At 38.8% G+C, this 25,071-nt stretch overlaps 1 protein-coding gene across 2 annotated transcripts in view; it reads right to left on the bottom strand.

The window, feature by feature from the left end:
- AQP9 (aquaporin 9) overlaps positions 1 to 6,629 on the bottom strand; it is a 40,343-nt gene extending 33,714 nt beyond the window's left edge. For both annotated transcript variants that reach the window (XM_012783036.2, XM_020286051.2), the window contains exon 1: positions 6,270 to 6,629. In XM_012783036.2, coding sequence (XP_012638490.2) covers positions 6,270 to 6,380 — 111 coding nt within the window. In that variant the 5' untranslated portion in view covers positions 6,381 to 6,629. The remainder of the gene's footprint in view (positions 1 to 6,269) is intronic.
- Between the last annotated feature and the right edge of the window lie 18,442 nt (positions 6,630 to 25,071).

The following is a 25,071-nucleotide window of genomic DNA, read 5'->3' as shown; positions in this document are numbered from 1 at the left end:
CTAATGATTTAAAGACACAAATATGAAAAGCAAAATATTAAACCTTAATAAGAAAACAAAAAATATCCTTGGTGTCTGGATTGAAAACAAATACCAATATCCTACAACTGTTGTGAAAAAGCAAAATATCCCAAAGAGAAATGTACAGAGGCTATGAGCAAGCAAGTCATAGAATAAGTAAGCTAAAGTTTCATACACATGAAAAGATGAGCACCACACTGGAATTGACTAAAATTACTAGTGCAATTCTATTTTCTATCTGTAAAATGAGCAAAAATATAAAAGTTGGATAATATCAAGGTTGAGTATGTGGAGAATGGAAACTCTGTTGCTACTGATAGTACAAAGCTATGTTGCTACTGATAGTACGAATTCAAAACCACTTCAGAGAGCAATTTACAATACACATAAAGTTGAAGATGCCCATACCCTAGGACCACCAGGCCAACTTCTAGGTATATTCTGAAGAGAAACTCTTGAGCACATGTGCTAGGAGGCATGTGCGAAAGTGTTCACTGCAGCAGTGTTGGTAATTGTGAACAACAGCAATCAACATAACAGTTCAAGAGGGAGATGGATGTAGAAACCAGCCATTCTATACAGCAGTTAAAATGTACATGTTCCCAAGCAGGTAAACCTCCGAATGTATCTGTGAGCGAAAATCCCAAGTTGTAGAAGGTATGCAAGCTATGAAGCCATGTGTGTAAATTTTCAAAACATACAAAACAATAACATGTATTGTTACAGGAGACTGTAGGAAAAGTTCAAAAGCATAACTTGAGAATGTTAACTTTAGCATGGGGAAGAGAAACCAAAGAGATTTGATTCTAATTCCAGCTCTGCCACACACTTGCTTGTGAGTAAGTCACTTAACCGTACTGAGCCTTTATTTCCTCACCTGTACAATGAGAACAATACTCTTACCTGATGGGATGTTTTTTAAGGGTTAGAGAGCATCTAGGATGGAGAGTAGGCTCAATCAATGCAACCCCTTTGCCCTCTCTTGTCCCTGTGATATGTTTGATGGGAGGGAGCCTCAGGTCTTTAAGCTTTTCAGTAAGACTTCTTTGCACCCAGATGAGGGTATCAGGCAAGAAGCCACGTAGAACCCTCAGTGTTTAGCTCTTATGCATGTTCAGATTTAGAGCCTTGGACTTTCCTAACGGGTCAGAACACTCCAGTACAGGAGCACAAGTCCATGAAGGACTAAGTATTGGACATAAATCATAGCAAGAGGCAGGTAGGATTGAGTGTTGAAGTTCTCTCTGATGTTCTGCTGTGACGGAAAGAGCATCGGATACAATTCTGTGAGACGGTGAGTCTCTGTTCCCTCATCTGAAAGATGTGAGGGTCAGACGACAGAGACCGCTTTATTCCAAAGTCACTGTGTGAGGACGGTAGATCCCTCCCCAGCTCCAACAGACAAACCATTTGTGGCCAGAATCAGCCAGGGCACTGCCGACAGCAAAGGCTTCTGACCCATCAACTGCTGGAAAACTGAGAGCTCTATCTCTGTGTGACTCTCAGTCCTGAGCACCCTAGGCTTGGAGAGGCAGATGGCTTTGCAAGGCAGTAATCTAGGAGAACCAAGCAGGGAGAAAACAGAAAGGGCAGGGGACTGCTGAGCCAGAAAACAAGAGAGAGGAGTTATGGGATCTCTTGAAACCCACTCCTTTACAGGTCCTTTTCACTGAGCCAAAAGGGTAGTCTTGAGAATCTAGAAAATAGAAGTACTAGAAGAAAAATGTGGCGCATGGTCAGTGTGTTTATTGCAGCCATGAATACACGGCTAAAGCATCTCAGAAGCCTGATGTTACAAGAGGATTAAATGTATTTACCTCTTTTGGTGAAGAGGTTCAAAAAAATCTGCTAGCAGATCTTCTATAAAATGTCCCTACCACGATTATTTCTGTTCTATATAATCATCTTTTGACACCTCTAATGTTGAATGTATTTTAGGCTATAAAATTAGTCACATTCTCTTGGGCTTTCACATGAAAGGAGCTAATTCTTATCAAATGATAGTATGTTGGGAATGATTGGAATCAAGACATCAAGCCCAGCTCTTGTATTCAAGGGCTGATGACCGTGGGTGGGGCTCTTAATTACATTACACCTGCTTCCCCACCTGGCAAAGTGGAATTGCCTTCCTTTCTTTCTCTCTTCCAGGAAACATATGAACAAAAATAAGAATCTGGATGAGCAAACATTCTGTGCTCCTTGGAGCAAGAGCACAGTAGAAACCCAAAGGCGTTGTGTGTGCCCAGCACAAGGCAACTGGGCTCCGAGGACACAGGACTGTGTCAGCCTGTGCCCCAACTTCTCCACCAATGACAGGGACCAGTGGCGTATGCCCATCCGTACCCCAGAGCTCCTTTATCAGTATCTGGGATTCTAAATAACATGATAGAGCAAAGTTGTCCTGGATTATGCCCCACAAAGCAAAGCAAATGTCTCCTTTAATCTGGCTTATTTTAAGAACTTTCTGATTTCACTCCAAATGCTGACCATATATTCTTTTGTTTCAAAAGCTCTCTAAGATGGAATAGTCATGCCCCAAGTTCTGAACACACTTTGTAATAACCATCTTAAAGCCCTGAGATTTCTATAGCTGACATATCTGACTGAGGGTTCCCCCATATCTGACTGAGGATCCGTCTTCAATGGAATGAAGAACCCTGTGATCCCCACAGGAAGTAGGAAACACCACCTGGTGTCTCACCTGCAGCTGACCTGCCCCATCCTTCCTTTCCCCTCCTGCTCGGCCCACTCCACAACCTCTGTATTCTGGGTTCCAGGAGAGCTCCTTTCTGTTCCCCTTCAGGGCACACATCAAGGGTGCTACTTTTTGCAGAAGTAGTTGCATTTTTTTTTTCACTCTCAGAGGTGCCAAAAGGAAGATCTCTAATATGGAAGCCTAGCAGGGTGAGAAAGAATTTAGGGTCTTCCCTACGACATAGAGGAGATGCTACCTACTCAGAAGTCCTGCCCCGGGAGGGCGTCATTCCACTTGGGGGGGAGGGGGGATGTGGCTGCTTGCTGGGCGATTCCCCTGAGCATCGTGAGTAAGATGAGCTAGGTGTCATAGCATCCTGAAAGGTCTGAAGAGAGAGGAGAACATATAGAACAGTAGGAGCAAACATAGTCCCTGTAAGCAATGGGCTGAAATAAATAGAGACTCTGGGAAGTTCAGCACAAGGTAGAGATTTCAATGCAAGACCCCTTTGTGGGGTCCTGTTTGTGTTTGTGCAGCACTCACCTGCAGGGCACCCAGGAGGAGACAGAGCAGCTCTTTTCAAATGCTAGACAGGCTCTCAAGCAGAAGAGGGAACAGGCTCCAAGGGGCAAAGGGAGCTAGCATTTAATGAGCATTTCCTACGTCAGGAACTGCACATGTCATGTGTATTTAATTCTCACAAAAATACTATGAATTGTTATCTCATTTAAACTGGGACTCACCCAGGATGTTAAAATCATTGCCCTTGAGGCTAACAATGCAGTCAGGTGACGCTGCAGGAAGAAGGTGGACAGCCGGAGTTGTGCTGGGGGCGGTCTCTGTGCTGGTGCACCTTCTGCAGCTGGACGTCCCCAGGCCCCAATCACAGGTGAAGGGGGCTCCACAGTCTCCTGTTTGCTAAGCTTGCCTCACACCTGTCCACCTGCATTGAGCAGTCTTTTGTGCTTCAGAGAAAGCAAAGACCCTGGCTCCAGGGTAGAGCTAACAGTCTGGTTCCTCAGTACGCCCACCGGTTACACTCGTGTGCCCACGAGCAAATAACAGCAAACTCACGGCTCCAGTCTATGGACATGTTGAAGCAGAGGGGGTCTGATTCCGCATTTCCCAAGGACATTCCCAGGGGGATTCCAGCAATGCATGGGAAGTGGTATAAAAAGCATAGGCTCTAGAATTAGAAACAACCTCAGTTCGATGCTTTTCTGGTTTGGGCTAGTTACTTCATCTCTTTGAGGCCTCATTTTCTCTGGCTATTTATGGGTGAAAATAAAGCCTTCCTAATGCAGTTACCATAAGGATTAAACAAATGTACACAAATAACCTAACATATGTTAGGTACTTAACACATGTTCCCTATCTTTGCAGCTCAATGCTTTGCAACCTTTTCTCTGTGGTAGGGAAGATGCATTGCAAAGGACTGTATTTCTCAAATTACAGCTAGTTCTTTGGGTTAGGACTTAATTATTGTTGGTTTTCATGTAGTTTACAAAGAATTTTTCATGGACTCTTTCCTCCCTTAATGCTAGCAGTAGACCTTATCAGTCCTTTATACCATAGTGTGAACGAGTTTGAGATGCTTCCTCTAAGAGCAGCTTTTAGTGGGGCAGGGAATGGCACCAGACTCCCAAGGTCAAGGGTAAAACCAACCTTAAAAATTTAAACAACCGGTGAGTCCTGCATATATCCTTCACCATGTTTTAAATGTTCCCTTTCCCCATGTCGTATCAATATGTAAAGCTTTCTACAAGAAAAAAGCAAGGCAAAATGCACATTTTCCAATAAAGCAGAAGCAATTACTTTCTATAACCTTTGAGCAAAATCATGTAAATTTATTGGTCAAAAAAAAATACTGTGTTCATGCAAAAACTTCTTGCTTACACATCCCCATAAGCCTCAACAAGACTGAAGATTATAATCACAATTACAGATTTCATCATAGTTCACTTTAGAAAATAAATGTACAGTGTAAATAGAAATTAATTCTTTCAGGAAATGATTAGCTCTACCCCAAAGATACAAAGTTTAAATATTTAACATACAATATGAAGATAGGATTTCTTTATCCCCAACCTTGAATACTGGGGAAGACACCCTACTAGTTGCACAAGCGGAATAGTGAATGCCAGAAAGCAACTTTTACCTTCTCAGTTCAGAAAGTACGGGATTATGAAACAGGTTCTCATTAAGAAATAAAGAGGGTCTTAAAATGTTCAGTTGCCAAAGAAGGATGTTCAATCCACTTCCTTCTCTTTGTTTTCTGCGGAGCACTGAGAATTGTAACTGAATCGGCTTCACTTTTCTGTGCCACATGTCACCGTGAGGCTGAAATCAGTCTGTGGTGACAAGTGCTCTCTCCTCTTTGGGGCCAGACTGTCAAGTAACATAAGGGTCTCAGGCCTGTCCATGACTCCCTGAAAATACCTGAATGAACTGGGTACGAAGAATCTCTCAGAGACCAGAAAATTTTTGACTCTTTCTTTGTGTTACACTAGTTCAATTTTTTGAGTTCACATTTGTTTCTCAATCTTAGCTTAGCCGACAAATGCTAAACTTATTCTTCTAAACTATTAGATATTTATCCTATGCAAAGAACTTTTAATGTATAAAGTTTATGGGCAATTCTCTATAACCTTAAGAAAAATAAATTTATTTACACCTGAGGTAGGGAATCTTTGAACAGGTATTTTTTTTAAAATATATAAAAAAAAGTTGAAATCAGTCTCCACATGACAGTAATTTTCTATTCACAAATAAAATACCTGTAGCTATTCACAAATGGTCTGGCCGCAGGATGTAGAGAATGCTAGAACATGCAGCAGGATAAAGCCTAGAGCCTGTGCCACTTAAGTAAACTTCCTAGTCTCTTGTTAATAGCTGAATAAATAACTGGACAAATCCTTGAGAGGTTCTTAGAATCAGTCCCTCATTTATATCAAGAAGGTTCTTGTAACTGTCTAATGAAAGATCTTTAGAGATTACCTTGCATTAAAGAGGGGGAAAAAAATGATACAAAACCAACGCTGGACTGTTGCATAGTACCTTACTTCTACCTAATGCAATTTCTAATTTGTTAAAAGTCAAGTGATCTGACAACACCAGCTTTGCCAAACACTTATCCTAACGAGCGGTTTCTTACCATCTGTATTTATTGACTGTTCGTGCTTATTTCAGATAACAGAGTTTCCCCAGTGCTTGGGGGAAGCTAGCAGGGTACGATCAATTCATCAGTGGAAACAATGACTAATTTTTAAATCATAAAGCCATTTGAGAGTCTGAGCGGACATCTGAAATGAAGAAAGCACTTCACTCCCCCTCTTCCATCCCCGTCCACTTTTGCGGATAAATGCAATGAGTAAATGAACACCTAATATTATGGCCACCGAGTAGCCAAACAGCCTCTAGTAACTTTTTGCTTCCTGGAAGAGATGAATCTGATAGCTAAGTTAAAACAAACCAAAACAAAACCCGACGCCGCCAGTTTGGCAACGAGGGAGGCATTATTGGATCAGAATTGAGGGAATTAGGAAATACTTACAACCATGATGTACGTGCCCAAGAACTCGGCCAGTGTTTCTTTCGCTAAGGTCTTCTTCAAGGCCAGTCTCTGCTTCAAGCTTTTCCCCTTCTCTCCTTCCTCAGGCTGCATCGTGAGGCTTGTCGGATGACGGCTGTCCCCACAAACACCTGCCTGTTCTGGTCCCCACCTTCACACGCGCGAGAAAATGGAAGTTTTGACAACTGCTCACGGATTCCTGGAGATGTCTGGTGAGGTTCTCTGACTGTACAAATGCTGTGCCAATTAGAGGCTGTGACTTAATCCTCTCCTGGTGGAACTGTCGTTCTCTGTTCCCTGCTATTTGTTGGAATTCGCGAGTTAGAACCTGAAATCCCCCAAACGATCCTTTTTGTTGTGCCTGATAGATTAATCATTACCTTTATTCTCAAGGTATTTTTTCTCTGTTTTTTTTTTTTTTCCCCCAAGAGATGAGAAAAGAGATGTGCTGGTTGTGTTGCCAAACCACAGTGATGGGCCTTCGTCCAAAAGAGATTTACATGTTACACAATTGCAGGCTTCTGATTTTTTTGTTTTCCCTATTCGGAAGTGGGTGGTTGGGGTGTAGTTTGGTATTGTCATATCAGGTATAGATGCATCCAGTGTAAACATTGTTTTGGGGAGAAGGTTTTTATGCACACTGGAGAATTTGAAGAAAATATAGGTTTATTGTCTTACAAGATGAATCACTCTTGTTTTCTTCCAGTATCAGTTCAGTGACTTCATGACACCACTTCGAGATTGGTAGGAACCACGATGACCATTCTAGAGATGGAGAAATTAACACACGGAGAGGCCAACTGCAAGCTGCACACTGCAAGTCTGTAGGACAGGATGGGGCCACCTCCTGGCTACTGAAACTGGACTTTGTCTGCTGAGAATAGTTTGGGATCCAAAAGTTGGTTAGACAGAGGAGTCAACTTCTTTAGTTTCTTCTGAAGAAGGGTTCCAGTTTGAAAAACAAGTTAATCCCCATCATTAACCATAAAATATTTAGGCAAAACACATAGAAAATAAACAATAGCAGCTTGAAATTCTATACTGCATGACCATAACTGAGCTAGAAAGAGATCAACCTGGGTACACATCGTCCCAGTTAAACAAAGAGGGGGATCAATACACCTAACCCAGGCACCTAGCGACCTAGGCTAGCGACCTAGGTTGTGTTTAAATTTGATGAATTAACATGCTTGCATGCCACACACTGTGTTTGGGACTAGCTTCTTGTCCTGCCAGATTTTCAAGCCTTGTGTTTCAAAACTGGTTTGTCTGAAGAAATAGAATACAGCATTAGGTTCTGAATACCAAGGCACCCACGGTACCCACCCCACGTGGTGTGCTTCCTCTCAGTCCTCCCACGGAGAAGCCAGATCTGTTTCAGGCCCTCCCCTTCCTTTGCAGGAGGCCCTCAGTCATTTCCAGCTGAGGAGGCAGGTGGGAAGGAAGGGAGGAGAGGATGTGGAGAAAACAGCTGGGCAAGGGCAGAAGGTGACACCTAATCTGCAGACACCTAATCTGCAGGTGAAATTTAGAATTTAGACTTAAAGAAGTTATAACTTGCCCAAGGCCGCAGGATTGCAGAACTAGGACAAAACCCCAGCATTTTGGCCTTAACTCTTGGTTAAATTATCATGGAGACCATTGCCTGAAAGAGTTACCTGTGATTACATTACTTCCAAGTCCCAGTGGATGGACCAGAGAAACAGGACTTTATTACAGTGACTACAGCTATTAATAACAACAACACACAAGAGTGTTCTCTGCTCTCTTCATTCGCTCATCTAACAACTATTTATTGCACACTCATTATGCGCCAAGCACTGCACTTAGCAAAAGCACACGGCGTTCTTGCCCTTCACAGAGCCTACAGTCTAGTGAGGGACACAGACATAAGTGAAATAATCCCACATGCACAAAAATAAAATCACAACTGAGATGTATGCTATGAAGACGGGGGCCATATTTATATGCACAAATATACAAAGGGATTTCACCTTGTCAGAGAGCTAGCTAATGGCTTCTCCAAGGACATCATATCTGAGCTGAGAAGGGGACGGATGTGCACATACAAAGGCCTTGGTGAAGGTTAGGGGGTGGGGAGGGGCGCAGGACAGCACGGTGACTGTCAAAGAATGAGAGAAACCCACTGTGGGTGAGCCCCAGAGAGAGTGAGAAAAACAACATGCAAAATGAGCCCAGAGCCGTGGGCAGGAGATCTGACCATACAGAGCTTCCTCGTAAGTAGTGTTTCAGGCTGAAAGCACCATGAGTCATCTAGGTGCTTTAAACAGGAATATGACACCATCAGATTTGAGTTTTGAGAAGATCATCCTAGCCATGTGGTGGAGAGGAGATTGGCAGGGGCCTGGCGTAGATATAGGTAGATTCGTTCTGGGATATTACAGAATCCCAGGACTGGGTGGTAGCTTTGACAATGCAGACATGGAAGAATTCAAGAGGTCTTTTATATCTTCAAATTGGAAGGACTTGGTGGATTAGATATGGGAGATGGGCAAAGGGGAGTCATCAAGGCTGATTCTTGGGTTCCTGGCTTTCTGGCTTTCTGGGGAAGGTGGTACCAAGCCTGGGAGAGAAACCCTGGAAGATTGTAATGGAAGATCACTAATTCTGCTCATGCAAAGTTGAGCCTCAGAGGCTTCTGAGAGATGACATGGGTCCAGAGACAAAGGGAATGTCTGTGTGCTCACAGAGGTGATAACTGGAGCCAGGGGTAAAGAGGAGGTTCCCTGGGAGAGAGCTTGAAGAGAGCAGAGACTAAGCTTGAGACACTGAACATTTCATGCTTAGGTAGAGGAAGATGACATCTTCATTATTTCTTTTATTCTTTAAGTGACAGTCATGCTTCCCACCTCCAGCACCACAAATTGCTCCTCATCAATCATAGTTCACTCATATTCCCCAGACAGCCACCAAACAAAATGTTCAAAAGCATCCCAAGAAGGTAAGCAACAAATAGCATCCCTCTCTTCTTCTACCCAGGAGGAGGCCTGTGTACAGATACCTTTTCTCCAAAGTTCTCATTGGAAGCGTGGGGCTGCTTCATTTCTTTCATTCTTTCATCCAGAAAAATCTTTCATTGCGTATTTACCATATGTCAGGCACAGCATTCAGTAGTGGGAATTTAAAAATGAGAAAGATAGATGTCTACTATTAAGGAATTCATAATCTAAATGACAAAGACTTCCAAAAAGTACACGATATAGTAAGATAGTGAGCAAGGTACCGAACCAAAATTCCAGCTATCACCACAAGCACATCTGAGAGGTCATTCTACATTTGCCTCAATTTGCTGTCAATAGCTCTAACACTGTGCTCTGCTGGATGCACCGCCATGTTGAATTTCCTGGCCTAAGCAGCTCTTTTAATTCCCGCTGACTCAGTCCCTCCTGGTATTTTCTGCTCACCAGCAGTCACTTCTCTGTCTATCTGGTTTTGCCTTGAGTGACCATCTTTGCTTGCACTCATGGCATCCCAGGACAGAAGCTTGTGTTCCAAAGGGTGACCACCTCTCCCTCTGGCCTCATGTGCTGTGGCCGCCTTTAACTCCACTCTAGTTCAGAAGTCCCTTTGCAGGGCCACCGTTGGGACTACGTCACCACCCAGGGCTGCTCCTCTTTCAGAATCTTTAATATGGAGACTCATCTCACTGACTTCCAGTCCTCACATTTCACCCACTTGCGGACTTTCCCAGATTTGCTTGACATCCTCCTCCTAAGTTCCGGTCCCTCTCCCTCCCTCTCCACCCTGCTCTTGCTTGGGGACTGCCCAGGCTAATGATGCACTTACCAGCATCTCACGTTCCGCTGACCTTTGTGACTTTCTTCCACACCCACATTGCCAAAGCCCAACCCTGGGTATGCTTGGCCATCTATTTTTCTCAGATATTCTCTTCCCAGGCTGCTGAAGAAAATCATATAAAAATGTATATCATATAGTTATTGACCCTATTGCACATGGTTGTGAGACAGCATCAGCTGTGGCTCTGTATCCTTAGTTACGCTTTGATTTCAAAGGTTCTAGATTTTAGTATGCATTAGAATCACCCGCCCTCGGAGAATCTGATGCCCTAGATCTGGGATGGAGCCCAGGTATCTCACAAGCATACGTGATGATTCGGATCCCAACCCCTATTTCACTCTATATGGCAGCAGCCATAGGCCTCTTGTATGCCTTCCAGCTCACAGTCCTATCCATCCTACTCAGCTGGTTAGCTTTTCTCCCAATCCACTGGGATAACAAACAGGGATTATTGGCTATAATTCCCTTTGTGTCTCTACTTCTCAAAAACTTGCCTTAGTTCTATTTATGCTGTCTTCCATTCCTTCCCTTCTTCTTCCTAAAGTTAGCTCCATGTTGATATTCTGCTCCAGCCCCTCTGGGACGTTGGCCAATCAACATTCCCCTCTCTTTCCAATACTGGCTTTTTCCCAGGAGCTAAAACAAGCTCAGGTCTCCCTTCTGCTGTAAAACATTCCTTCAAAGTTGTTCACTTCAAATTACCATTTCATCTATCTCCTCTACTCTCTTTCTTTTCCATTTGAGGAAGAAATAAAGTCATCCCCTTGAGTCTAAAACCATATTAAACTATGAAAAAAATCTTAAGTATTTAAATTAAAATTTAAAATTTCTCATAATCCCTGCCCTCAGAGATCACCACTGTTAACTGGTTAGAATATATCCCTGCAGAATTTTTTCAGTAGATCTATGTATAGATATTTGTTCTTTTTTCCCCCCTAAAAGTGGGGTTATGCTACATTTACTAGATTCAAGTTTTTTTCCACTTAAAATGTTCTGTTCACCTTTCTATGTCAATGTATATCTTTTTAATTACTATATAATATATCTTTTTAATGACACCTTTCTATGTCAATGTATAATATATCTTTTTAATGACATGACCCTTGTAAATGTATCATAATTTAAACAAACTCCTTTAGATAGACAACTGGTTGTTTCCTATTCACTGCAACTAAAACAACATTGCAATGAGCATCCTTAGGTATATACTAATCTCTGTCTCTTAGCATAACTTCCTGAAGTTGAATTACTCATCAAAGAGTATGCATATTTAAAGTGTTTTAAAATGCCTGTTTCTCCCATTCTCTTTAATATTGGGTAATGTAAATCTTTCCAATCTTTTCCCATAAAAGATAACATTGTTTTATTATATATTTCTTTAGTTAACAGTGAAGTTGAGCATTATGCATGTTTTAGCTATTTGTTTTTCTTCTAAGTTTTATATTTATGTATTCTGCCCATTTTTCATCTGTAATGTTCACTTGTTTACTTATTAATTTGGTTTAGCTCTTTATGGTATCAAGATAAACATTTTTTATCCATTAAACATAGAACACCAGTTTCCAGCTAATTGTTTATTTTTTAACCTATGATAATGGTATTTGGCTGTCATATAGAAGTTTAGAACATTTTTATGTAACTAATTCTGTAAACCTTTTTCTCTATGGTTTCTAACTTTTGTATTTATGCTAACAAAGACCTATTCTCTCCTCAAATTACAGGAATATTAACCTGTCATATATTTTATTCTAGTGTGTTTATGGTTTTATATTTTACATTTAAATCTTTAATTTTTAGACTATATTTTGATGTATAATATAAGGTAGGACTCTAATATTTTTTTCCCAAATATTTTGACAAATTGTTCAACATTATTTGATTTGAATTATGTCTCTCATATATTAATATAAAAAGTTCCCAGAAGTAAAATTGCGATTTTAATCACTCCTCTGCTGTTATATTTTTAAATGTCTTTCTATAAAGTAGATCTCCTCTCATTATTATTTTCAAACGTTTATTAGCTAGAGGAAATTTAGAATCATTTTTAAAGTTTCATCTCCTGCCAACTAGAATTAGCGAAAAGACATTAACTTTATGGATAAAATTACAATATTAAATTATCACAATCCGAAATATAGCCCAACTCTCTATTTATGCTAGTCTTCTTTATGTTTTCAAGGTACCTTGTTTTCTCCACTGGGTCACAATTTCTTGTTAAGCTTACTTCTAGGCATTTGATATTTATTTGTGTTTATTTTTGAAGTCAGGATGATTTTTTTATTCTATTTTATAACTGATCATAATAAGTGAAATTCTTTATTTCTGTGTGTATATCTTATATCTGCCCACCCTAATGAACTTTCTTATAGTTTAAAATAGGTTTCTACTTGATATTGTAGTGAACAATGTCAGTTGCTTCCTTAGCATCTATTAAACTCTATTTCTAATAGTAACAGATTTGCATTTGGAGATCCACATTTTTTTCTGTGCTACTATGGGCTTTGGGTAGAAGACTGACCATTCTTGAGTCTAACGGTAAACACAAATTAATCTAAGTCTATCAGAATAAATTTCCCTCCCTTAAAACTATGCCAGGTTTGGGAATAATAATGTGAGTTAATTTGGGGCCAATGAGATTTTAGAAAAGGCTTTTTGGGGTTTTGGAAAGGAGTTCCTCACTTCTGTGAAAGTCACAAAAACTCAGTTCTCTGTCATCCACTGGACATGAGCAAGGAAGCATGTAGCTATTAAAGACAGTCATCCTTTAATATTGGCTAGGCAAGGGAGAGGAGAGGACTAGCCATCCAATAAACTTGGTGACAGAGCCCAGTAGGGCATGGAGACAGCAAATACCTGCATTGTTGATGACACCACTGAGTTCCTGAATCTACTAACCCCGAGGCCCACTTCACTTCCGGACTTGCAATTATGTAAACTAATAATATTTCATATTTGTAAAGCCAATTTGAATGTTATTTCTGTTAATTCCAACATTAAAAAGCCTTAACTGGTTTGGTTATCTTAGATTTTTGAGGTGGAATATAATATGAACTATAAATAATCATCATTTCATGTCTTCCATTTTAATACTTCTATTTTTTCTTATTTCTTCTTCTTGTCTTATTGAATTTGCTAAAACCATTACAAAAATATTGAATCATAATAATGAAAACAAGCATCCTTGTATTGTTCCTGAATTTAAAGATAATGCCTCAATTATTAAGTTTTATATTTCTTATTATCATTAAGGATTTTGTTGTTACTAATAATAACTAAGAAATATTATTTCTTAAACAGGAATGGATGTTGGATTGTATCAAATGTCTTTTGAGTATTTAATGAGAAGTATTCATTTCAAAAACTTCTGTTTTCCTTTATGTCATTAATAAATTATGTTATTTTTGAAGTGTTCCATTGTTGAACCAGCCTTGCATTCCTGAAAAGGCCCCTACTTGGTCATGATATACATATACATATGCTGCTAGCTTTAATTTTTCAATATTTATTTTAAATTTTTTTCCTTGGATATTCACAAGCAAAACTATAAAAGAATAATTTGTGTTTGTCAGACTTTGATATCATATTAATGTTAGCCATGAACAAATGTACTGGAAAGATTTATGTATTTTCCTATCCTATGGAACATTTAAATAACCCCAAAATTATCTGTTCCATAAAAGTTGATGGGCTCTCTCTATATATGAATATAAGCCAAGCTCCTCTTTAGATAATAGATCTTTGAGAATGTTTTAATATCTACTATAGCTAGTATTGTCCATAGGTCTTAAGTAAATTTTAGTCATTTTTGATTTCCTGGAAATTGTTCTATTTAATCTAGAATTTCAAAATTATTGATACAGATGTAATAAAGCATCCTTCCTCATTTAAAACATTATCTATTTATGTTTTGCTCTTTTTTCTCCTTGGTCTTAATTGCCAGAAGCGTATCATTTTTATTGTTATTTTTGAAAAACTGTGCCTTAATTTTATTTGCTAATTACAGTTTTGTTTTATTTAAAATCAACTAATTTTTGATTATTCTTAATACATTTCTCTTGATTTATTTTTATTTCTTTTATTGTTTTTATTCTTTCTTGAAGTTTACTGCTTGATTAATTTATTTGTATTCTTTATTGTAGAAGTCATTAAGGGAATGCTTTAGAAAGCCTATAATTTCTGTTTTCATTTCTCTTAGACCAAATCGTTACTTGGCAGTATGATTTTTAAGTATAATATCAAAGAAAGTTTTATTAATATCTAGCTTTAATGCAGAATATTCAGAGATTCTATTCTCTGAGATTTTAACTTTTTAGAATGTATTGCAATATTATTATGGCCTCATATATGATTAAGTTTTTTAACGCTCTGCAAACTTTTAAAGGATACATTTGCATTGCACAGAGTTATATATTCAAATAATCAAGATGAATGCTTATTCAAATCTGTGTCACGTCATTGTACTTAGTGCATTAGTTTTCCATGTCACATAACAAATTACCACAAACCTACCATTATATAAAACCTAGTTTTTGACAATACAAATTTATTTTGTCACAGATTCCATGGCCCAGTAGTCTGGCACTGTGTAGATGGTTCCTCTGCTCAGGATCTCACAGGTTAAAATCAAGGTGTTGGTCAGCTGTGTCCTCATCTGGAGGTTCAACCACACAAAGACCTATTTCTAAGCACCCTTAGGTTTTTGGAAAAAAATCATTTCCTTGTGGTTGAAAGAGTAAGGTCTCCGTTGTGCCGCTAGCTATTAGTTGGGAGCTGCTCTCAGGACTTTGTCATGTGGTCCCCTTGAGAGGCCTTTTCAGACTCCCAGACTCTTATTTTAGGAAGGGCCCTGGTCCATTTCAAGGGCTTCCCTAATTAGGTCATGCCCATCCAGGATAATTTCCCTTATATCAACTCAAAGTCAACTGATTAGGGGCCTTTATTACATCTATAAAATCTCTTATGTCATAAAATGCAACATAACCATAGGTGTGCTATCACATCATAGTCACAAATCTGGCTCACACTCAAGGGGAGCGGATTATAGAGAGTGCATATGCCAGGGGGTAGGACACTTGGGGACAATCTTACAGTTCTGCCTACCACAGTTCACCTATCAAATTCTGAAAAAAGTATATTCAAATCTTCCACCATGATTATGGTTTTGAAATTCTTGCATTACTGGAAGTTTTCGCTTTCTATATGTCAATGCTATATTGTTTGTGGTAGCTTTGTAATATGTCAACTTGGCTAAGCTGAATGAATTTCCCAAAATTCCCTTAATTTGTGTATTTCTGGTTAGGGCAGGCCAGAAGAGAGATTCTTGTGCAAGATGTGGAGGACAGAATTGAAGTGCAGCTATTTTGTAGTTCACACAGGTTATCATTTGTCTGGTGGCTTATCTTTTTGGTGTAAGCCAGAAGCCAGACTTGCAACTTCTCTACCTTCCCCTGGGTTTTCCTTCAGTTTCTATGGCTCCTACAGTAGGGGTGTGCGTGCGCATGTGTGTGTTTAATTCCATGCTGAAGTATCCCAGCTTCTGTAGAACATGCATACCATCAAGGTCAGAAGCAACAAGAACTGAAACAGGTTTTAGCAGGTGTAAGTCTGTCTCATGCCCCAGTCCGGGGGAGGGCTCTCGGGAGATGTGGGATGTTACCAAATGATCAACAGGTATCCTCTAAATTCCATCTGCACATATGAGCTCCCTATTCCAGATGGAAAGCTCACCTGGGGGTTGAATCACAATGCAGATTCAAGCTAATGGCATAATAATTACTCTTAGGCTACTCAAGGTCACTTTCTGAATACTGTCATGCCTGGGCTGAGGAATTCCAGATTGATAAAACCGTCCCTCCTTCCACAGGTGTAGCAGTTGCTCAGGACAGGATTAAGGGTATGGTAACACCAAAATGGAAGGCCTTCCCTTATCCTTCTTCCTAGGTGGAGCAATTGCTTGAGACAGCGCCAAAGCAAGGATCTCTTGTCCCAAGAAGAGCTGGAGATCTAACTATCTACCTAACATTTCCCACTCTCTATCCTATAGGCCCAAATCATTAAGTAGGGGCATTGACTTATCTGGCTGCTTCCTGCTGGGTGGGGGTGATGATTACTATTAGTCTGGCCTCTTGCAGGTTCTCAGGGGTTCTCTCCAGGGGACTTCAGTATATTTTAAATCTGTTGAATAAAAATTAGATCTACATTATATTTTACAGTTGATCTTTTAGAGTCACCTATTTATTTTACTAGCATAATGTCATTTTATAAGCAGAGATGCCCTTAGCTATGTTCCTGACTTTAAGTGAATCTTTACAATCTATTTAGTATAACTACAACTAGATGAGTGCAGTCATGGTAAGCAAGTTAATCAGGATGTGGTTAGTAAATAAGAACTTTTTATTGCCATTGTACTTTATAGCTGTAGTGTATAAACAAAAACTTTAACAACCAACATTTTAATAATTGTCTTTCCTTTAACTGTCATTCATTTTTTTTTTTTTTTTTTTTTTGAGACAGAGTCTCACTTTATTGCCCAGGCTAGAGTGAGTGCCGTGGCGTCAGCCTGGCTCACAGCAACCTCAATCTCCGGGGCTCAGCGATCCTACTGCCTCAGCCTCCCGAGTAGCTGGGACTACAGGCATGCGCCACCATGCCCGGCTAATTTTTTTTTTTTTTTTTTGGTATATATATATATATATTTTTTAGTTGGTCAATTAATTTATTTCTATTTTTTTTGGTAGAGACGGGGTCTCGCTCAGGCTGGTTTCGAACTGCTGACCTTGAGCAATCCGCCCGCCTCGGCCTCCCAAAGTGCTAGGATTACAGGCGTGAGCCACCACGCCTGGCCCATATTTTAAATGTTACAAATCAACAGTCCTTGAAACTTGAAAAGGAACTTGCCAATATGGCAAGGAAGTTTTTGTCTTTTTTAGTAAATAGAGAAAGCCAATCTTTTAAGGACAAGATTTAGAATAAGAATACATATAATTTAAGTTTTTATAACTGGTATGTAACTATCACTAGTTTTCCCTCTTGTCTGTATGAACAAAGGTGACCTGCTACTCTAGTACCTGCTTTCTCAAGATTACTTATGTCAAAGTTCTTGCTACTGAGGTTTGTGGCCCCTGGTCTCCATTTTAATCAAAGCTGAATTAAACATATTTGGAAATTATCATAATTTATTTCTAGAAGCTTTTGTGTATCTTTTGTGTGGACAGTTGGAATTAACAGTGACTGATCAGACTCTTTCTCTCTTATCCAACCTTTAGACTGTTGTTGGTCATGGTGTCTCATTTCTCCTCCTTCAGTAAACTATAGAATGAAATAAAAAAAATTCTAGGCCTAATATCTGTTGTCACCATAGAATGGATTTTCTAAACTTAAGGCATAAAATGCACAACCTATAGAAGAAAATGTTGGTATATTTGACTATATTAAAATTTTAAAATGTCTGTTTATCAAAAGATGTCATAAATGGAGTCAAAAGACATTTGAAATAGAATATTTGCATCACACATACCAGACATATCTAATACAAATTAAATAACGAAAAAGTAAAGAACCATTTGTTCATGTTGCCAAATGAAAAAACGGGCAAAAGATCTGAAGGGGTGCTTTGAAGAACTCCAAAAGCCAATAAACATGAAAATATCCTGTGTTTAACTAGTAATGAAACAAATGCAAATTAAAATCTCAATGAGATAACATTCAATACCAACCAGATTGGCATAAAAACTTACAGTATAAAGAGTTAGCAAAGATGGAGGGTCATCAATTCATTTCTGGTGACAGTGTAAATTGATAAAAAAAAAAAAAAAAACAAAAAAAAACCTCTTTTGAAATGAAACTCAGTTTGGCATTATCTGAGAAATTTGAAGATATGTATACCTAATGACCTGGCAATTTCACAACTAGGAATACACCCTGAAAAAAAAAAGGATCACATATCATACCTTGATAAATATATACAGTGGTTTAGGACAGCACTATTTCTAATAACAAAATAACTAGAAAAACCCACATGCTGATCAATAGTTAAAAGGATAAATAAACTTAGTAACTTTTTATAATGAGATTCCATAAAGCTAGAGAAATTAATGAATTGCAGTTATACACAACATAAATGAATCTCAGGAACATAACATTGAATAAAAAATCAGGCTACAGAAGAATCCACAGAGAACCATTCTTTTTATGTTAAAAATAAATACAAAATTGTTCAACATGTTTTTAGAGTTCAAGCATGCATGACAAATATATGAAGAAATGCAAAGGGATAATGAAGAAGTTCAAGATAGTGGTTACCTCTGGCCAAGGGGTTCAAGAGCAAGAAAAGATTGATGACAGATGGGTATGACTTTGGGAAAGGATCAGAGATCAAGGTGGGCATATTAAATATTCTGCTTCAGAAATATCACCTCATTTTAATGTACTGCATTTTCATCAACTAAGAAAACCTGAAAGTTTGTCTTTACCAAACATACGAAACATCTCACAATAAAATGACCATCATAGTAGTACAATTTAATAAATATTTACAGAGAACCAAGTATGGGCAGAATGCTGAACCTTTTTTTTTTTTGCATAGCAGCTCTTCACAGTTTATCAAGCATTTGCATAAATTATTTTATTTGTATCTAAAAGCAATCCTGTAAAGTAAAAGGGATAGATATGAATTGCAATTGCAATTTCTTGTTACTGGCCTACACTGTGCAAGCCTAGAGGGTTAGAAACTATGTTGACTGTTAGATTACCCATGATCTAGTGTGTTCATGGTGCATAATCTCACGATGAATGCATGTTGAGTTAGAGAGTGAAGGGAACCTTCACTTTATAGGCGAGAAAACTGAAGCTCAAGAAAGAGCAGTGACCTATCCAAAATCAAGCAGCTAGTGGGAGAGTGAGGATTCAAATCTAAACCTCTGGACTCCTGATCTAGTGCATCTTCTACCATCATGGCTCAAACACAATGGAGAAATCCCACTTTTTTCCAAAAATGAAAGGAGATTTTGGCTTATGGATGGATTTTTGTTCAATTTATCCTAATTTCTTTGTGATTATGCTATTTCGTGGAACGAACACAATACAGTTGGGAAAAGCTCCCTTAGGTAGTATTGCAGCTATCTGTGAGGGTCAGGCTAAGGCCAAGGGCTTGATCTTTGCCTCCTGCCCTGAATGGACTCCACAGGCCCAGCCATGTGAGTCTCCCTGTCACACCAGCTGATCACACAAGCCAGGAGTGATCGAGTGCAAACTCAAATCTAGAACTGCAAAAACACAAAAGCCTGTGCCCCGTTGATACAGCATAAGCAATAACTGTGTATAAGACAGTAAGATAGCTGCAGTATTAGTATTTCAGGAGCCTAAACTGCTCACCAGGTTGGGGACCTGGGTGAGAAATCACATTTCCCACACATTATCAGTAGACTAAAAAATTTAGGGCTTTCATTCCCTGTTGTTCCATGCATTTTCCCACCCCCACCCCTACCTCGCTAGCAAGGATTCTCCACATAATCTCCTGAGAAAGACACTGAAGTTTCCCCAAACCTCTCAGCAATTGGGTCAGGGGTCCATTGCTAGATTTTTGAGCTTTGCCAGTAGAATGTCCCAGATACTTACTGGTTGTTGTATATTTTAGCCCAGGGTGCTTTCCATTAAGCACTGAGGATCTGGAAATTCCTTCTTGTTATACCAAGTAACTATCACTCTTTCAATGGGTTATATTGTCAGTTGTGTCTATAAAAGTGCTAAATCAGAAGGCTCCCCTTCCAAAAGGTACCCCACAAATTATAATTCCAACTGCTCCACTAAACACAGAGGACACAAAAATCAGGTTTTAGAGCTCTTTTCAAGATAAACTTCTTCTGACATCATATTTGTTGTAACATGATGGAAAGAAACAGCAATGGTTACTGATCCACTTTTCAGTTAGATGACCTTTACCTTATTCTCAGAGTAGACATGGCATTCTTCCCTGAAGAATATCCTATGGCTATCCATAGACTTCCAGGAGACGCTGAGGCACATATGCAAAAGAATCTTCTTTCATCTCCTGAAACTAGCAAGGGTTATATTATTACAATAAAAAAATTAACTTGCTAGCTGTTGAAAATATACTACAATGACTTCTAGAAAATTAAAAACAAAAGTGTGTTGCCTCAATAGACCATTATCTAGGAACTCATTGGAGAATATGCTCCTGGCACCAAAAGCTTTGCTCCTGGTAGTGAGTTAAAGGTGTATTTTTAAATGCCCTATTTCTCATTGGAAATATTCTCTCAAAAACACCTTGAAACATCCTGTGGTTTGATACAAAGAATTTGGAGACTTTGACCATGTCTACTTGGATACACCTTTTGTAGATTAATCTCTGAATAGTTAATCAAATTCCCACACATAGCATGGCTTTGATAGTTGAATTGATAAAAATAACCAATCAATTAATGATCATATAAGCAGTAGAAAAAAATTTAAATCAGTTCTCTTTTGACTGAAAAATCTGAATTAAACATAGTCCTGGCTGATGTGTGCTCACCAAGGACTCTGTGACTTCCATGTCCTCAATGATCTGAGTTTATTGATCTTTTGGGTACAAAGATGAAGACCATCTACTTATCCAAATATTTGCTCAGAGAGAATTAGAGGGAAAGTGAATTGACAAAATGAAGCAATATCACTTTTGTTTTTGTTTGTTTTGTTTCTTTCATGATATCAAAGAGACTGCTGAAATTTAACATGCAACTAAAGGACATTAAGAAAACATTATAATCTATATGAAGCAAATTGGCAGTCAATAGCACTTTTCAAATGAACATTTTAATCGAAAGCATTCATGGTTAGAACTGGAACTATATCTGTGTTCTCTGTTCTGATCCATAGATCTATGTCTCTGTTTTTGTGCCAGTGACATGTTGTTTTGGTTACTATAGCCTTGAAGTATAGCTTGAAATCTGGTAAAGTGATGCTTCCCAATTTATCCTTATTATATAGGATTGCATTAGCTATTCGGAGTCTTTTCTGGTTTTACACGAAGCATAGAACTATTTTTTTGAGATCTGCAAAAGATAACATTGGTATTTTAATGGGGATTGCATTGAATCTGTAGATCATTTTGGGTAGTATAGTCATTTTAACAATGTTGATTCTGCCAATCCATGACCGTAATATGTTTTTCCATCTGTTTACATCCTTTGAAATTTCTTTCCTCAGTGTTTCATAGTTCTCCCTATATAGGTCTCTCACCTCCTTAGTTAAATATTTTCCTAAGCATTTTATTTTCATTGATGCTATTGTGAAAGGTATTATATCTTTGATTTGATTCTCAGCTTGACTGTTAATGGAATAAATGAAAGCTACTGATTTGTGTACATTGACTTTGTAGCCTGAGACTTTGCTGAATTCATTTATCAATCTAGGAGTCTCTTGGTTGAATCTTTAGGGTTTTTTTAGATATAAGATCATATCATCAGCAAAGAGCAATAGTTTGACCTCTTCTTTCCCCATTTGGATAGGCTTGATTTTCTTCTCTTGTCTGATTGCTCTGGCAAGGACTTCCAGTACTATGTTGAATAGAAGTTGGGCAACTTTCTCTTGTTCCAGTTCTAAGCAGGAATGCTTTCAACTTTTTCCTGTTCAACGTGATGTTAGCTGTGGGTTTGTCATATATGGCTTTAATAATTTGGAGGTATGTTGCATCTATGCTTATTTTGTTAAGAGTTCTTATCATAAAAAGGTGTGGAATTTTGTCAAATGCTTTTTCTGCATTTTTGCTTTTATTTATATGATGAATTACATTTATAGGTTTGTGTATGTTGAACCATCCTTGCATCTCTGGGATGAAGCCCACATGGTCATGGTGAATTATTTTTTTGATATGCAGTTGAATTTGATTTAATAAGATTTTATTGAGAATTTTTACATCTATATGCATAAGGGATATTGGTCTGTAGTTTTCTTTTTTGTTGTGTCATTTTCTGGCTTTGATATCAAGGTGATATTGGCTTCGTAAAATGAGTTGGGGAGGATAATTTCTGCAGTATGGGTATCAGCCATCCAATCTTCAACAAAGCAGACAAAAACATACATTGATGAAAAAAATCCTTATTCAATAAATGATGCTGGGAAAATTGGATAGCCACATGTAGATCACTGAAAAAGATCCGTACCTCTCACAAAAATTAATTCACAATGGATAACAGACTTAAACCTAAGGTATGAAACTATAAGAATTCTAGGAGAAAAACATTGGAGAAACTCTTATAGATATCAGTCTAAGCAAAGAATTTGTGAAGAAGATCCCAAGAGCAATAACAGCAACAACAAAAATAAATAAACAGGACTTGATCAAATTTAAAAGCTTCTGCACAGCCAAGAACACAATCAATAGAGAAAACAGAAAACCTACAGAATGGGAGAAAATATTTATTTGCTATATATCTGATAAAGGGATGATAACCAGAATCTACAAAGAACTCAAGTAAATCAGGAAGAAAAAAAAAATCAAGCATGTAGGGGGTGGGGAGGAGGGAATGGATAAATTCACGGCTAAAGGATACAAAGCACACTATCTGGGGATGAGCATACTAATCACTTTGACTCAAATGGTACAAAAGCAATTTATGTAACCAAAATGTTTTACCCCCATAATATTTGGAAATTTTTTTTAAATGATCATTTTATCTACAATTTTTAAATATTTATTATATTTGGTACATGGAAAAAGATAAAGTGATATCTTGAAAGTGGTTTAATCCACTGTCTTCAAACCTATTGACTGAGCATATTGCCTATCTTGTCTATATTATGACATATTGTTCTTAACCATATTGATTTGGTTCAGTTCAGTAAACATTTTTTGAGTATATGAGTGCTTAGCACACTGCTAGGTCCTGGACACAGGAAGATAAATGAAAACCAGCCTTGGCCCTCATGACAATATCAATCCAATTAAGAAATCACATAGTGTTGGTAAATTTGGTAATTGTGTGGAACTTCTATTTTATCAAATATTCCAGGGTGAAATTGAAACAGAGATGAGGACTAAGCTGGTTGACAAGCACTAATAATGTTGCTTGGCAAGTTTTCAAAGAAATTTATATGACATTATCTGCTTTTTTGTGGAGAAATTCACAAGATCACAGAATTTTAGGGCTGAAAAAGGCTTTAACACATACATAACCCAACTCCTTTATCATATATAAGGCACAAGAGGCTCAAGGACTTCCTTGGAGTCAGCTCACGGTGGGGGAAGAATTCGCGTGCTAGAAGGAGAATCCTAATTCCCGGTCCTATGTCCTCTCCCCTACAATGTGTTGTCCTTCCTTGTTCTGCCACTGGTATCACTCGTGCACATTGGGGGACTTAGGGTCCAAAGTCTGGTTGAAGGAGGCACTGGAAGTTGTGCCTTGGCATTATGTTGTGTGCACCGTCAACAGAAGGAACTGTTTTGTGAAGATACTTTACATAGGATTTGAAAAATGCCAGTTATACACATTGAAAACAGGCCTGTTATAATTAGATTTGTGGAGACTTGAAGGAGGTGATGGAGATTAGGAGATTTCTAAAGTCCCACAAGCCATCTCTTGGTGCAGCCATTACTGCTTACGGAGTCTACTATTGCCATTTAACTTGCAAGCAATAGAAAGAATTACATGAACTCTTAGTATATAGAATTCCTAGAACTTCTTGCCCCTAAACATGTGTTAAAGTGAGAGACTGAATATTCTGAAAGAAGAATGTTTTTTGAGTGGAATCAACTGAAACTCAGGGTGTTGTCTTCAGCTTTGCAGACCTGGAAACTTAATTTTATTGTGTTGCCCAAATGTGACAAAGTCCCGGAGAACTGACTCATGAACAAGACGCTGACTAATGAACAAGATGCCTGTCTATCAATTTACAATGAGAAAACAACCATGTTGCCCTGTTGGCTGATCAGCACATGCCTCCTCAGCAGCTAAGTCTGCCAGAGAAGCCGCATGCCTCTCAGAACTTGGAAAACATGGATTAGAACAGAGGAAATTGGTGGCCTCGACCACTCACTGACTGAACTGCTCCTTCCACCCACGGGCTGGCTCCCTTCAGGAAAGAATTGGCTTCACATTCCACACTCCAGGTTCCAGATCCCTTTGAACTTGATAACTCCACCCTGTGGCTCCATTTCATACTCCCTTTTCCTCAGCCAGGTTTTCACCTTTCAGCCCATCTACTCTGGGATTGATATTTCTTCAGATAGTCCTGGCTTCTCAACTTGACGTTCACCCCCAGCTTTCATCCTTCAGATAACTCTTGGCACCGTCCCTACCCATTCCAGCATCTAGCCCAGCAACCAGAATCCTTCTGTAATGGAAAGTCTAGTACTCTCACCCCACCACTTTGTCCTGGAGGGGTTCAGCCAGTAACCTGATTGGTGCATCTATTTCTGCTGTGGGGATCTATCCGCGGAAGGAACCAGAACATTGTGTTCAGTGGTCATGACTTCACCACCCAGAGACAGCAGTGCTGGAGACCACTTACTTGCTCTTGAGAGAGAGATTGGAGTGTAGAGTTGAGTTTGAAGGCCCCAGAGTTAGAGAGCTGGGGTTTCTATTTTTCTTTCACCATTTAATAGCTGTGGAACCTTGAGCAAGTTATTAACTGCTTTGCACCTCAGTTTCCTCATTTCTAGAAAGGGAATCATACTAGGTCATACCTCACAGGACTGTTCTGAGGAATAAATTATTCCATGTAACACAATCCCTATGACACACAGTAAGCACATCGTACTTGTTACTCTTCTTTGTCTACACTCTTTCTAGATTCCAATCAGCCTCTTCCCTTTATAACAGCACCATGACCTAAAATGTTTCACAATACAATTGAGTGGGTTATGGTTTCCTGGTAGCACCCTGTCGATCTGATGCAGGAGTAGATTAGATCAGGTAGGATGTGACTGCAAGAGGAGCACATCGACATTTGTTTAACACCTCCAGGA

This window comes from Microcebus murinus, chromosome 6, assembly GCF_040939455.1.
Source record: "Microcebus murinus isolate Inina chromosome 6, M.murinus_Inina_mat1.0, whole genome shotgun sequence".
NCBI classification, from domain to species: domain Eukaryota; kingdom Metazoa; phylum Chordata; class Mammalia; order Primates; family Cheirogaleidae; genus Microcebus; species Microcebus murinus.
The sequence above is the reverse complement of the archived record's forward strand: the minus strand, read 5'-3'. Positions and strand labels throughout refer to the sequence as shown.